Raw genomic sequence first — 16448 nt, forward strand, 5'->3', positions numbered from 1 at the left:
AAAAGATAAAGCGAACGGCACTTGTTTCCACAGTATATATAACAATAACTCAATACTATGTACGCCCCGTGAAAATATGTCTACTTGAACCCTACGATGCGTGGGTCACATTGAACCCGGCTAACTGTTCCGCGAGGCCGCCCCGCGCCAAGAGGCGTTCGACGTCCCGCCTCCTCGCCTGTCACATGGACGCGCGATTCGGCTGATCCGTTCACACACTCACACCAGCTCACCTCCTGGTTTGGGCGCGCCCGCAGCTCCTCGTGGCGAAGGTGAACGAGGCCTCCTTGTCCTCCTCCTCCTCCTCCTCCTCGTGTGACGCGGGACGCATTTAAATCGACGGCACCGCATCCCGCCGCGCGCCTCCTCAGAGCTCCCTCTGCGGAGCCGCTCATCGCCTCCTCTTCCCGCTCGCTCCCGACCTCGGCTCGAGGAAATCCCTGCCGGCCTCTTCCACTCTAGCCGGGACCGGCTCACGTTCGCGTATCGAGACTCTTCGGGGTCAGGGTTTCTCACCTGCCGAAATCCGAGAGGAGGGCGACCCTCGGCGTCAGCCCCCTTCGTGCGGAAGGCATTCTGTGAATCTGTGTCAGTCCTCGCCCCAGCTTTCTGACTAAGGGCGAGGGTTCCAGAGCGGTTTTGCTGAACAGGTTTAATCCCTCATTCCCGCCTCCACCTCTTTCTCCCGCTGGGTGCGTCAAACACAAAAGCCGGCGGTAAGAGAAGGCTCTCGATGAGCTTCACAGAGCGGCCGCACCCACAGAGGAGAAAGACTGGAAAGAACCTTTGTGCCACTTTTTTTTAATCACTCATTTTCCTTCACAAGACACAATACTCTGACGACCCGCTCATTGCACCTCCCAATAAGAAAAAAAAAAGAGGAAGAAACCCACAGAAAAATATCCAAAGAACTGAGTTAGAACATGCACATCCAACTAAACATAGGTACAGGAGCAGGGCAGAATCAAAACCATTAGGAAAAAACCGTCCACACACTGTAGCTGAATAAAAATGCTCCCATTTAATAATACAACTCTGACATTTGTACCCAGACAGGTCTTTCCCAGGATGTGCACCTCACCTACTGTTCCCAGCCATTGGCCCAGGCCCTTGTATGATCTCACTTGCCCTATTTTATCCAGGTTCACTAGCTGAGACCAAGGGCTTTGGGGGGAGAAAAAACAAAACAAACAAACAAAAAAACAAACTATTGTTTGTTATTATAATTTTCATTTGTACCACCAGACCATATCAGCTGCTGCTAGGTTTGGGTTCAGTGCCCCTCAGCTTCACTAGGAGTCCTCACCTCCCTGCAGCACGGGTGCTGTTATAACCCTCCCCATACTCAAGACCCTGGAGCTAATACAGCACACAGTCAAGGGAAAGCTTCCTCAATGCCGTTAGCCCTACGCAAGAATCCCATCACTTTACCCTCAAACAGAGTCTGACTACAATTGGTAAGGACTGTCGCTCACTGATAACAGGATTCCGATTTATTTCAGTTCCGTTCATATTTGTACTCATTTTGCTGTGGGAGAATATATCAGCAACTATAATTAGGCTACAATATTTCAGGGTTATTTGGACGCTGGAAATTACTACTGCCATTTATAGGAAACTACATCATCTAAGGGGTTAAGCCCAAATGCAATCTGCACACGCTGAAACTTTCCAAGAACTGTGGCAAACTCCTAAGGGCAATTAAAAGAGGTTAACTGGGGACAAATTCCTAGTATGTGTTCAGGCACAAGGTGCATGGAGCGCAGTTCATAAAAACAAATGCATAAAAGCTCAGTGAGTTATAATACTTTATCCCAGGGCTTTTTTCCAAAGATTTGTCTGATCAATTCAACAAATACGCATTTCTGGCTCATGAAAGAAAATGAGTGGTTAGATGACAAAGGTGTGGTTTAAGACGTACTGTACCTCCATGTGCTCTAAGCAACAGTCAGCACTGTTAAAACTCTGCAGAATTCTGCTGTCATAACCAATCATCATACAACAATATTGAAACATAGGGAAGATAAATAAATATAAATATAAATATAATAAGATTCTGAAAGTCCTGTCTGCAGTCATAAGAGGCAGGACTGTCCTTTGGTGCTTTTAAGAAGACGGAACAGCAAGTGGGTGTGGTATTGTCTGCAGTAACCCAGTAAAATTGCTGAGCATCACACTAGAAGGTGGGAGAGGGGACATTTTTAACTGTACCCAGGATTTATTTATTCATTTTTAAGATTTTAGATTTCAAAATCTCAGCTATTCATCAGGTTACCAACAATACGCCCTCCAACAAATCATTCAGACCGACTTTCTATACACCAGTCCACTTAGCTGACCAGATGCTGACAAAAAAGTTCTGACAGGGTTTATGTTCAAGTGAGGTTGAGTTGTGGCTTGACAGAAAATGGAGAAGAATGCTGAACACACAATGGTCCAGGGAAGCCACACAAGTTGAGCAGACGTGTTATTAATAGACAGGTTCATCAAAGCAGAGAAGTAAACCTCATTAGCCAGCTGTCCACCACAAAACCACAATCAATCTATTCATGAAGGTATTTGTAACCGCATACTCTCCTGAGCCATTTCATAATGTCTACAGCTGAGCAGTTTCAAATTGGGGGGTCACATGTTGCTCTGCATTTACATGATGATACTTTAACAGACTGTAAATCTTTTAATCCCGTGTCTACCCCTTTAAACAACAAAAGACTATGGGGAAAACAATGAATAGCCTTCCATTAAAATAAAGACAAAAATGACAGCTTTCCATTTTGAGTGATAACAACAGCAGTTATGAGATTTAAAAATAATAATAATAATAAGGTTGTAGCAATTTGTGGACACCACAAGCAGTCATGTATAGTTTCAGCAGACAGAGGATCAGGGAAAGGCACTGCTGCTTACTGCCTTCGTCACAAGCTGGTCACTGCGTAGGCCTCAGCCTTTATTCTGTCCTTCTTGCCCTCTGTCCAACCTCCAGAAAAACCTGCCCCGATATTACTGCCTGTCCAAACACCGCCTCTGAGCTTTGTTGACTTAAGAGAACACTTCACACCACAGTTTTATTGGAAATTCTCTTCCGAAAGCGGCCTAAAAATGCCAATGGATGGTGCCATCAGCAGTCACATTCTACCATGCCAGCTAAGTCATCTTGCCCTTCAATCCTCAGGTGGCATAGAAATGTCTGAGAAACACACCTCTGAACATTGCGCTATAGCTCCACAAAACTAGACAGGGATCAGATATTGCGTGGCGATAGCCTAGAGACAATGATGCACATGAGCGTTAGGCGTAACAACGTAACGTAAGACGACAGTATATGACATCCTGATACACACGGCTTATGACAAGTATACCTGTCAAATCATATATTTGTTATTTAGTTTTCATAAATGCTCATGATTCCATGTTTCTCAAGGTTTATATAAAAACAATGTTACAAAAGCATCATGCCAGCCACTTAAGCTATTTCCCAAAGCCAGTTTTATACCCAATTTCTTAAAGCTCTTTCTCAAATGTGCCATGATATATAAAAAAAGCCATTGGCTGTAACTCTTAGATTCGGCACATTCTATTGTTTTAACTTGTAAAGATGTTAAACTGCATTGACCCCAAAAAAATAAACAAATTCACAGGCTCAACCTAGGACCGTAATGGCCAATTTGGGGGAGTGAAGACCGGCACATACCCTGCAAAGTGCTTACCCCCCACAATCCTCAGACCACCAGTGGAGAGGCACATGCATGGTGTCAGAGGAACCCACTACAGGTGCAGCAAGAGCAGGTGGACAATAACATATAAAGGGCCCACCACGGGGGGCACAGAAGCTGACTGCATGACCCAAATACTTTGGAGGATGCAGAAAGCATCCTGCATGACCCGAGGAAGGTGCTAGCAAAGCATGTGGTAAAAGTCCAGGTAAAGATGATGTGTGTTATATATCCTGTTTGAGGATAATGTCTGTGTTATATGTCCTGTTTGAGGATAGTGTGTGTGATACAGTATATATCCTGTTTGAGGACAACGAGTGTGTATTATATAGCCTGTGTGAGGGCAGTGAGTTATATAGCCTGCGTGAGGACAGTGAGTGTATGTTTTATAGCCTGTGTGAGGACAGTGAGTGTGTGTTATATAGCCTGCGTGAGGGCAGTGAGTGTGTTATATAGCCTGTGTGAGGACAGTGAGTGTGTGTTATATAGTCTGTGTGAGGACAGTGAGTGTGTGTTATATAGCTTGCGTGAAGGCAGTGAGTGTTTGTTATATAGTCTGCGTGAGGTCATTGAGTGTGTTATATAGACTGTGTGAGGGCAGTGAGTGTGTTATATAGCCTGCGTGAGGACAGTGAGTGTGTGTTTTATAGCCTGTGTGAGGACAGTGAGTGTGTGTTATATAGCCTGCGTGAGGGCAGTGAGTGTGTTATATAGCCTGTGTGAGGACAGTGAGTGTGTGTTATATAGTCTGTGTGAGGACAGTGAGTGTGTTATATAGCTTGCGTGAAGGCAGTGAGTGTTTGTTATATAGTCTGCGTGAGGTCATTGAGTGTGTTATATAGACTGCGTGAGGGCAGTGAGTGTGTGTTATATAGCCTGCATGAGGACAGTGAGTGTGTGTTATATAGCCTGTGTGAGGACAGTGAGTGTGTGTTATATAGCCTGTGTGAGGACAGTGAGTGTGTGTTATATAGCCTGTGTGAGGACTGTGAGTGTGTGTTATATAGCCTGTGTGAGGGCAGTGAGTGTGTGTTATATAGTCTGCATGAGGGGAGTGAGTGTGTGTTATATAGTCTGCATGAGGGGAGTGAGTGTGTGTTATATAGTCTGCATGAGGGGAGTGAGTGTGTGTTATATAGTCTGCATGAGGGGAGTGAGTGTGTTATATAGCCTGTGTAAGGGCAATGAGTGTGTGTTATATAGCCTGTGTGAGGGCAGTGAGTGTGTTATATAGCCTGTGTAAGGGCAATGAGTGTGTGTTATATAGCCTGTGTGAAGGCAGTGAGTGTGTGTTATATAGCCTGTGTGAGGGCAGTGAGTGTGTTATATAGCCTGTGTGAGGGCAGTGAGTGTGTGTTATATAGTCTGCATGAGGGGAGTGAGTGTGTGTTATATAGTCTGCATGAGGGGAGTGAGTGTGTGTTATATAGTCTGCATGAGGGGAGTGAGTGTGTGTTATATAGTCTGCATGAGGGGAGTGAGTGTGTGTTATATAGTCTGTGTGAGGGCAGTGAGTGTGTGTTATATAGTCTGCATGAGGGGAGTGAGTGTGTGTGTGTTGTAAAGTGTCTGAGGACAGTCCAAAGCCTCTGAGAGATGTGAACTGACCTGCGGTTGCCCACTTTCACTGGCTTGCTGAAACACAGAGCTATATAAGGACATGACATGCTCCCTCGGGCTGACGCATGGCTCAGATACACCGTCACACCGTCAGACTGACACTCTATCTGCACTTCCACTCTGCTTTTCCATCTGTTTACATGGTCGCCATAGCAAGAACAGCGCTGACAAGTCTCTACAGCATTCCTGGCCCCGTCGCTCAATAACCCTCCACGGAGAACAAAAACACTCCAGTTTAACTGTTGGTGGCATGAGATTCAGGACGCCTCGTTTAAAACACAGCGACATACCCACGGTCTATTTAGCAAAAATAATAACTGCATTTTCATATTTGTAAGAAAGAGAAGACAAAACAGAAATACAAACCTGACATCAGTGTGCTACCTGCAAATATTTAACTGTGAAATATAGCATATAGGGAAAGTCTCTTCCATTTGAACAGGAGCAATATTGGTGACCAGTATGTTACTTATCAGACACAGGACAGATAATATCAGACACAGTACAGATAATATGCATATCAATGAAGTGACAATGCGCTGATTCAGTCATGTGACCCTACTACATCCTGGATGCAACCACAGCGCAACGATACACAGAGCTGGAGTCACAGAAGGACAGATATCTGTGTGTTTGTGCGTGTGGGGAAGGGGTTAGATTCTAGAATGTTCTTCTTGTCTGTTAGAGCTGTTCTGTGCTGAGCACCCTGCTTTTTAAAACCCGTCCCATCACTTCCAGCACAACGCAGACCAGGGGTTCCCAACCCTGTTCCTGCAGATTTACCATCCTGTAGGTTTTCACTCCCTGACAAAAGTGCACCTCATTCAACAGCTAGAGATCTGGTTGAGCTGCTAATCAGTAGAATCAGGTGCGGAAAAAAAAAGTGCGGTACGTCTGCAGGAACAGGGTTGGTTACCGTGCACCGCTGTAAACGATCACAGGCGCAGAGGCGCTCTGGTTCCCCGTGTGAGCGGCAGTGCAAGGCGCGGTCAGAGGGAGCAGGGCGGCGCGCACGCGCGTGTGTGTGTGTGTGTGTGTGTGTGTGTGTGTGTGTGTGTGAGAAAGAGGAGACGGGAAGCCGCGAGACGGCGATTTCGGCCAAATCCTTGGGACGGTAACCGGAGAGACCGCGCGTCAAGCAGGACAAAGGGACAGCTGCCGGCCAAAACGTCGTGGGCGAGGCGTCGGTAAAAGGAGCACAGCGCACATGACGAGCAGACACAGGTGCACAGCGCACAGCGCCAGCTACCAATCACACGCAGCGGTGCAGTAAAGCAACGCTTTTACCTGCAGTAATGACCGTCCGCACACAAGCGCCCAGAGGTTACGACCGGCGATACGTCTGAATTACGGTCTAGATGATCATGATGAACGCCTCAACCGACACCAACATGTAACACTCACCTGGGCGATGCAAGGCCGGCAGTTTGTGCACTCCGTGCCATCACGCGCACCACACACCATCTGAACAGGAGAGGCAAGGGGCTATTTAGTTGCTTAAACTGAGCGACGGTTAGCCGGCCAGAACCTATCGAGCCACAGAGGGGAATTCGGCAAAGGGCACCAGGGGGAACGTGCAGCTCTGAGACACGCCTCCGATTCAAGTTCTCATTAAAAGGACGACGTCTCCCGCAGAGCAGAGTCCACATCGCAGCATTGAGGGTTTCCACTTGGGGTTTTTTTTTTTGACTCCAACGGGCCCACTACCACTTTTAGCAATTTGGTGTTCCCAGGAGGCCTTTGATCCAATTACTAAGCAAACCCAGGCCCACGGCGCGCCCGCTATCAGACAGGAGGCAGTCACGGAGGGGAACGGAGGCTGGCAAAAGAGCCGCAGAGATGGAGTCACGCAGCCTCTCGAGCCAACAACACCTCGCTCACTCAGAGGTGCTGGTGAACGGGCGTCTGTAGGAGGTTTTCAGCCTTAACTGAATTTCAGGCAGAAACGGTAGGCTGAAACTCTGCATGGTTGTAGAGATATTGCTGCACGTCCAGCGCGGACTTATGACAGATTCCAATTCCAAATGCATCACACAAACACACATCAGTACTAAGAGATTTCTTTGTATTCATGGGTATTTTTTTTGTGGGGGGGGGGGGGGGTCCTCTGAGTAGATGGAATAAATCTGGTCATTCAATATCAGGCTGCAAAACATTTATTGTGTATTTTTGGGGGGTTGCGTTTGACCAGGAAATGTAGAAAACCTAACTGCAGATTTTTTAAACATACAGTGTTTGTGAAATACTTATAAAATACTCTATACTTATTTCAAATAAATTGAAATAAAATACAACCAAACCTTTAAAAAATAATAAAATTCAAACGAAGACACAGTCTATCAGCAACATTTATAAAATACTTAAAAACAACAAAATACAATAACCAGGTTTTTAAAAAAAATAACAATAAGGAAGAGCCTTTGGCTCGTGTGCATTAAAGGTGAAAGTAGTCCGTCTGCCTGGAGGAGGATCGGTCTCCGTGGGAATGTCCCTTAATCCGCATGCCTCCGCTCTCCGACGTGCAAATCACATGACCCTCCCCCAAAATTTCCACCGGGCTCTGGTCACGGTCCTCAGAAGCGCACCGCCTGGCAGCTGTTCTGCTCACGCAGGGCGTCCGGCTGGTGGGCGTACGGGTGCTGCGTGTTTTTTGGGGGTTGGGGGTGGGGGAGAAGTGTGGGGGGAGGCATTGTGTGCAGCATATCATTTAACCTCCCCTCAGAAAGCCTCAACAAACAAAACAAAACAAAAGGAAAAGAGACGTTAGAGGCAGGGCACACTTTGTCCCAGTGCTTAAGACAGGCATCCGATAGCCCTTACATAATGAGACGCTGCCACGCAGCTGGACCAGGCAGGCCACCGGAATCACTGCCCTACTTCCTGTTGGATTAAAGACAGGCGTGGCTTGCCAAGCCGTTCGATGAGGTCCAGTGCATCACACAGGGTTCAAGGCACCGCATTGGTCAGTAGCACCAATCAATCAGATTGATACCGAATCACATCTGAGAGGAAGTCAGGATGGGGAAATGTTGATTGGCAAGACAGTAGACGGACACAATCCCTCAGCCCAGGTGAAGCCTCGACACCGACGCTACGCGTTTCCATTTGCTGTCCCAAAAAAAACGCGGTTTCTGTTAACCCTTAGAAAACGAGACTCCCGGTCCTGAGTCGGCCTCTCTGCAGTGGAGCGCTGATGGGGAGACCCTCATAGAGAATGACTGGAAAAAGGTGCGAGGCTAGGCTGTGGACTGGATTGAGCAGAGCAGCATGGCTAACAGAGGCATGAGCAGAGTCGGAAGCAGGGCAGTGAACTGGCAAGGAATCTGAGCTGGTAACTGGGCCAGGAAGAGGCTTAGAACCAGGGCTCAAAAGACTGAAGCAGTCAGCCAGCACCCCCTCTCTCTCTCTCAGGCACAAACAAGAGTCAAATAAAACTGCTCCATTAAAACAAATTAGAAAAAGAATACTATTTGGGTTATTTCAAAGAGAGGCCTCCATTTTAAACAGGTAATAAATTAACTGTTCCTTCCGCTAGAGACGTTCCTGAGTTCAGTGCAACAAGTCAGCAACGAGTAGGTTTTAAATCAGAGTGGTGGTTTCCCTGGAGCCGCGTCCCCTCCTAAATTCCCTTCTGGATTCTGTGCAGTCACAAGGTGGCAGGACAGTCCCCCGGTCCCGGGGACCCTCTGGTCGCCATGGCGCCGGGTCAGTCCATCTCCAGGTCCATGAGTCCGTTGCGGGAGCGGGGCGTGTGCTTGGTGTTTCGGCAGCACCACTGAGCGCAGGCAAAGCCCAGGAGGATGGAGAGGCCTCCCGCCACCAGGGACGCACCCACCCCGTACAGAAGGGGCAGCTTCAGAGTGTCCCACACTGGAAATGCACACACACAAAAACACATAAATACACACATACAGATACATATAAATAAACACACACACGCACACACACACACACACACAAAAACACATAAATACACACATACAGATACATATAAATAAACACACACACACACACACACAGACACACACATACATAAATACACACATACACACATATAAATACACGCATACACATACACATAAATACACACATACAGATACATGTAAATAAACACACACACACGCACGCACACACACACATACATACATAAATACACACATACACACATAAATACATGCATACACATACACATAAATACACACATACACAGCTACATATAAATAAATACAGACATACACACATACACATAAATACACACACACACACAAAAACACATAAATACACACATACAGATACATATAAATAAACACACACACACACACACAAAAAAAAATAAATACACACATACAGATACATATAAACACACACACACACACACACACACAGACACACACATATACACACACACAGACACCCATAAATACGCACACATATACACATATAAATACACGCATACACATAAATACACACATACACACACACACGCACACACACATAAAAATACACGCATATACACAAATACACACATTTACACACATACATACACATACAAACATACATAAGCAGACACGCACACATAAATGCACACGCATACACACACACACACACACACGAATACACACATATACACACGCATACACATACAACCATTATCCTAACAATTCAAACACATTGCATTAGGCATTCTAAAAGATCACTGTGAAGCAAATGGAAGAGGCAGAATCACTGTACTACTGAAGAGACTACTCTAGCAGAGCACCCAGAGCTAAGGAGTGTTGAATAATTGATGCCAAGCATTCACTGCACATAGATTACAACCAATTAGGCCAATTAAAAACTATATGAAGCTAAAGCACACAATTATCTGCTACCTTTCACCAAATGGTTCACTTAGTTCTGAACTGCTCAATATTAAATGAAGTATATATTATTCCAACTAAGAGCAACAATGTGCCAGCCCAAATTTGAACCAGCAACCTCTTGGTTATAAACCCAGTTTTTTAACTATCACCCCACTTACCTACAAAATGTATAGCCCTGAACAGCCCTCACAAGTTACACATAAGTTATATAATTTCACTTGAGCTAGAACCACAGTGTGTCCAACAAATATATTTACCACTAAAAGACACACTTGTTTCCTACACAACTCTACAGTTTCCTGTGATTAAAAAAGAATATGTATTAAATATAGCCCTTCAACTACACTTACATTGGCCCAGCATTAACTAGAGTGGCAATACTGTTTTACTTTCACGCTTCTAATTAACGAAGGCGTGGACAAACATTCATGCACATCTGGACTGGTGGAGGAGGTGTGTTTGTAACTTTGGACTTGCTGTGATAAAACATTAACTGCATAAAATCCTATGCTAACACTATAGTTCTCCTAACCAGACACGCACGCACGCAGACAAAGAAAACAGTGCAGACACTCAGGAAGGAGGAGAGTGTATAGCACACGCGCATGCGCACACACACACACACTCACACTCACACACACACTCATCCAGCAGGCTTTGGGGACGGCGGCGCTGCTCCTTCTCGGGAGCGTTCGCAGCTCGGTACTCACGCGTGAAGGTGACGGAGAGGAAGACCCGGGCGGAGGTGAGCTCGCGGGCGCTGGTCCAGGTGCCGCCGGGCGCGCGCAGCCAGGGCGTGACGGCGCACTGGTACTCGCCGGCGTCGGCGTCGCGGGCGCCGTGCACGCGCAGGGCGAAGGTCTGCTCGTCCGTCTGCTCCAGGCTGCAGTCGCTGCTGCTGCCGTTGAGCGGGCCCCGCCGCACCACGCCCCAGCGGTCCACGCTCACCAGCGGGGCGGGCCGGTCCAAGCTCAGCACGCGGCTCTGGAGCCACCGCACCTCGTACGCCACGTCGCCTGGGAGGGCCGGGGAGAGGAAGAGCGGGGCGCCGCCCGTTAGGAAGCCGCACAAACCAACACTAACCATGGAGTCCCAACGAGGCGGCCCATAATCAGATCTGCGTCTGAGTCCACTGCCGTGAACACGCTCAACGGACAAGCTTTTCTCTTATATTAAATATCAATGCCTGTTTTCATTTCTTACCCATTCACTTACTCATTGCTTAATTGTATTTCATTCATTTATTTTTCGCTCATCATACAGTTGTGACATATTAGGCTGAAAGTACACCGGCAGTATTGCCAATTTTTTTCATATGGAAGTAGCTAATGAATTAACTCAATCAATCAATACAAATAAAAAATTTGCAGTTAAAACTGGAGACAAACAAAACTAAGTACTTCTCCCAGGGGTGTGGTGTGGCGTAGGGCTCATAGATCTCACCAACTGTTTTTAATATTTATATAAATGAATTGGCAACCATACTCGAAAGAACTGCAGCACCTGGCCTCGCCCAGTAGGTTTAAATTTAAATGATGCAGATGACCTGGTTCTGCTCTCACCAACAGACGAGGGTCTACAGCAGTAGCTGGATCTGGTCAGGTAATCAGCCTTGACGATGTACAGGCTCAGTGAGCGCAGCCTGGCCATCAAAAAAAGGCAGACACAGGCAGACCTGGCCGCCCAGAGAGGGCAGACTGTGCTCACAGTGCAGTCAGGGTGTGGTGGAGATGGAGCTACACTTCCTCACAACATGTAAACATCACCACAACATAAGGGGCTACCTGCCACAGCCTAAGGGACAGCTGTGACCATTAAAGAAACTATAATGAACTGTAATTTGTTGTTTTATTAATATTGTTCTTAAGTTCATGTTTTTGCATGTACTGTGTTATTTTATTTTCTTTAATTATAATTAATGACGTTACACTGTACATTAAGTACATTGTAATGTGTTTTGCAAAGCTTTGGTAACACTTGTACCGAAGTATGTCATGCCAATAAAGCATTTTGAATTGAACTGAGAGCAAGAGAATGAGAGAGACACGTGCACACGCACCCACACCCAGCCCGTAAGACAGAGACATGCCCGAACATGCAACCCCAGTCACTATGTGAGGAATCTACAGAAAGGCCAAGAGGTTAGCTTGAGCCGATTTACCACTAAACGACGGCAAAAAAAAACCTTATTACCACCACGCCTGCCACACACCTACAGTCAGCTTTTCATCGCCCACCACACACCTACAGAGTCAGCTTTTCATCGAGTTCATCATTCAGAAACATCCGACTCGTACATAAGAAAGTACACCGAGGACAATAAGCCATTCAGCCTGTTAGCTCATCACTCAGACACAATCTAATTCTGCTATTATCACGTCAAGCTCGGTCTTGAAGGATCCCCAAGCTAATGTACAGTACTACAAAATCCCCGAGATTCAGACCAGTGCCTATAAAACACCCTGAGATAAGAGGATAAGTTTTAACTTGTTTTCACGAGTACCTCCTGGTTTCATTTAATGGTTTTATTTAATGAATGAGTCCAAGGCTATTATTTTTATCACTTTTTTTGCAATAATTTCATGGATAAAGATACTCAGAGAAAATTCTTTTTTTAATTATTAAAGCGAAATTAAAGATTAAATGAACATATCAGGTGCTTTGAGTACAAATCTCTTCAGATAGGGACAGTATACAACACAGTATCCTCTATGGTACTCTCACTCTATCCAAGCATAGCTAAATAAGTATCTATCCATTGGCTTACATTCTCCTGGACAGTTTCTGCATCTCTCTCCAGTTCATTACAATGCTGATGCAAAGCCCAGTGTTTTCGCCGGTGAAGACGATGATGATGATGATGAGGAACGACTGGACCACGGCATTTACAGAGCCCCTGGGGATCATTTATGGGGACAGGCCCTGCTCATTTCTGCAGATACGACTGCACGCGCTCAGAAGCGAGGCGGCGTGTCTCAACGCGCACTTGGGGCGATACGACAAAGCGTCGTTCAATTCAATCTCGCCCAATTGAATATCCCCATTTAAAGCGGTTAGTCAGAGAATCTTTTCAGCAAGGCCGAGCATAAAACTTGAGACTTCATTCTTTTACCATCTTAAGACAGAGTAAAATACACAGGAAGCAGACATGAGGAGAGAAAAGAAAAAAAGAAGAGCCTTTATCCTGCAGTAATATTCTAGACAAGCTTTCGTGACAAGTTTTTTTCTACCATTCAAATGAACCTGAATTTCTACAGTCTATTTGCTTAAACAGACAGTTTATTCCAAAGGTTATATTTGAGTACTGCATGAATTACAGAGAAGTATCTGAATTAAAGGGACTACAGCCACATCCTTCATAGCATATATCAGCATAGCCCTCATGTGTACAACCCATACCCATAACTCCTAACCTACTTTCCCTGTAAAATAAGAAGAGCCAGATTCAGAATAACATAATGGCTAATGTGTCTTTCCCTCCCCTCCCCAACACATGACCCACACACAGACACACAGACAATCACAAACACACGCATGCGCACGCATGCACGCACACACACAAAAGGCTGCCATTATGAGAGTCAAGCCAGCTGTTCAAGAGTTGTGACACATATTAGGGTCAACTATTAATTCATAGATAGCATACTAGCAAGGCTCCATCGGGACCAAGTCATGATAAATTATCATTTTGATATAAAGGAAACAAAAAAGTTCAATGAAAAGAAACGCACGCAAACATAAACACACACACACACACACACACACATACACACATGCAGACAGACAGACATACACACACACACACACACGCAGACAGACATACACACACGCACACAGACGCAGACACATACACCCACCCACACACACACCCCCCTCCTCTCTCATTCCCTGAGTAATTTCCTCTGTTGCGACACCCCTGGCTCTTTCACCCTCGTAGTCACGGGGAGCTGAGTGGCGCTCCTGTTCAGGCCTGCCCCGACAGCACACGCCTCCCTGAGGATCCCAGCAGCGATGAGCGGGGAACATCGCCCTTGTTACTCAGACCCAGGCCAGCCGCACGCTCACGCACACACACACACACACACACACACACACCGCTCTACGCTGCGCCGCTCGGCAACGCCGCACCTTCCCCGCAAGGAAACGGGCGAATGCAAATCACATGTAACGACGGCACGCAGCTCGCAGTTTCAAAGTGAGATGAGCCGCACTGAGTTTCGCTGCTGAGAAAACCACTTCCCTCTGTCTGGAACACCAAAGCAGACGTCATCACGGCGGTCATATCCTTGTGACCAGCTACATCCCCTTACTGAAAGTGCTGTGCCCTAAATACCACAAGCTGGGCTGGGGGAAACGTGAGCAACAAAACAGAGGCCTTCTACAGAGCTCTGCCAAAAGCCATCACAATGGAGAGAACTGTGTGGATATGACACAATGTATAGGTCTATTTATATAACTTTACAGGCGATTGAATAGGTCTCATCTTCTCCACACAAGTGACAAGATGGAGGGTCAAACCAGTACACTTGATTGCCAGGTTCAAACAAACGGTATGATGTTTTATGAATGAAAAACAGAGTAGAATATGTGGAATTTTGCTTACAAAAGCAAACATCAGTTTTTTTTAAAACACCACGCTTCCCTTTGTTAAACAATAAAAAATACATAAAACTGCACGCTACAAATTAGACTTCTTTTCAGATTCACCATTGAAAGACTTGGTGTCAGGTGGAATGGGCGGTGGAGGTTTTAAATCTGAACTTGAGTAACTTAACTGACATTTAAGTTCAGATCAACACCTGAATTAAATTCACAGGTCTAAACCAGCCTCACGCTACGAATAAGAAATGTTTGATTTGGCACAGCAGGTTTTGTGTGTATTACATATTTCGTACTAAAAGGAATGCCCTGGGCCTGACTAGGGCTACACATTCCTAAGTGACGGACGGTGCACAGATTCAGCTAATTCTGCTTCATCACTCCACTTCATTCACATGCCTCCCCCTCACCATCGCACAAAGCTGTGATCTCACCAGACTCAACACAGAGTGAGGGCAACAGCTGCCATGTGAGACAGCGTACATGCTTTCTCTCATGTTTAATCTCAATCACTCTCACTTTCTGTCACCCGGACACACACACACACACACGCGCACACACAGGAACACGTAAGCGCACGCACACACCCGCATACACACACAGGCACACAAACGCACATACATGCACACACCTGCATGCACGCACGTGCACACACACATGTACACTCGCACGCACACCCGCGCATACACACACACGCACACAAACGCACACACATGCACACACCCGCACGCACTCACGTGCACACACACACGCACGCACGCACACACACACACACACCACTGCATGCACATGCAAACACGTGCATCCTGTGCATCCACGTAAGCACAAGTGCGTCCATGGACAGTGACACATTAGAGCATGTCCATATGTGACAAGCCTAATCAGGCTCTGGCCTACTCCTGTCATTAAACATTATTGCATTCTCAGTCGTGGCTGCAGGGCTTAACGTTGGCGCTGTCCGAATCGTTACCGCCAGGGTTTTCCTGAGGGTTCTGCACCTCATCAGCACTCCTGCGAGTAAACCGGGACAGCGAGCTGTTAACATGCGCACAAACACGAACGAGGAACGGCTGGATAAACACATCTACATTACGGCGACGATAGCGCTTTCTTTGGCATGGAAAATCTAATCCTAGCAGGAGTGTGGCAATACAAAGCTCTGACCGGCCGAACAGCGGGAGAGCCAAGAACATGGCCAGCGAGGGGGAGGCAGCAGCAGCATTTAATATTATTAATACGAGCGAGGAGGAATTAGACCCAGGAAACAAGAAGCAATTAAAACCTGCAGTGGATGGGGCTCCACCAAACCACAGGAAATCACAACGCCCACAGAATTCATTAATAGCAGTTTCCCCAAAACAGCCGTAACACTATCATGTCCTCTAGCCCTCCAATCCCGAGCCCAGTTACCGCAAGGTATATTTAAACAGCGATATGACCTACTGTAGGTAACCATAATAAGACGCTGACACCAGTGACTGCAAGGCTTCACTAAATTAGGCCTACAGGGTACACAGGGTGAGAAGAGAAACCCTTCAAGAAGTAGTGGAGAGAAATGACTAAATGAGAAGCCTCACTCCTCAGCATACCACTGCAGTGAGATCTTCTCTCCCGCTCTGAAGCACAAGTGCAAAGGCATTTAACCCTTTCAGGA

General features: G+C 46.4%; 1 protein-coding gene across 1 annotated transcript in view; it reads right to left on the reverse strand.

Moving 5' to 3' along the window:
- Positions 1-7473: 7473 nt before the first annotated feature.
- The window catches only part of LOC118214517 (prostaglandin F2 receptor negative regulator-like), a 34970-nt gene continuing 25995 nt past the window's right edge, over positions 7474-16448 (reverse strand). The window contains exons 8-9 of the mRNA XM_035394528.1: positions 10906-11211; positions 7474-9203 (exon numbers count right to left, since the gene is read on the reverse strand). Coding sequence (XP_035250419.1) covers positions 9040-9203; positions 10906-11211 — 470 coding nt within the window. The 3' untranslated portion in view covers positions 7474-9039. The remainder of the gene's footprint in view (positions 9204-10905; positions 11212-16448) is intronic.

This window comes from Anguilla anguilla, chromosome 15 (genome assembly GCF_013347855.1).
Source record: "Anguilla anguilla isolate fAngAng1 chromosome 15, fAngAng1.pri, whole genome shotgun sequence".
NCBI classification, from domain to species: Eukaryota; Metazoa; Chordata; class Actinopteri; order Anguilliformes; family Anguillidae; genus Anguilla; species Anguilla anguilla.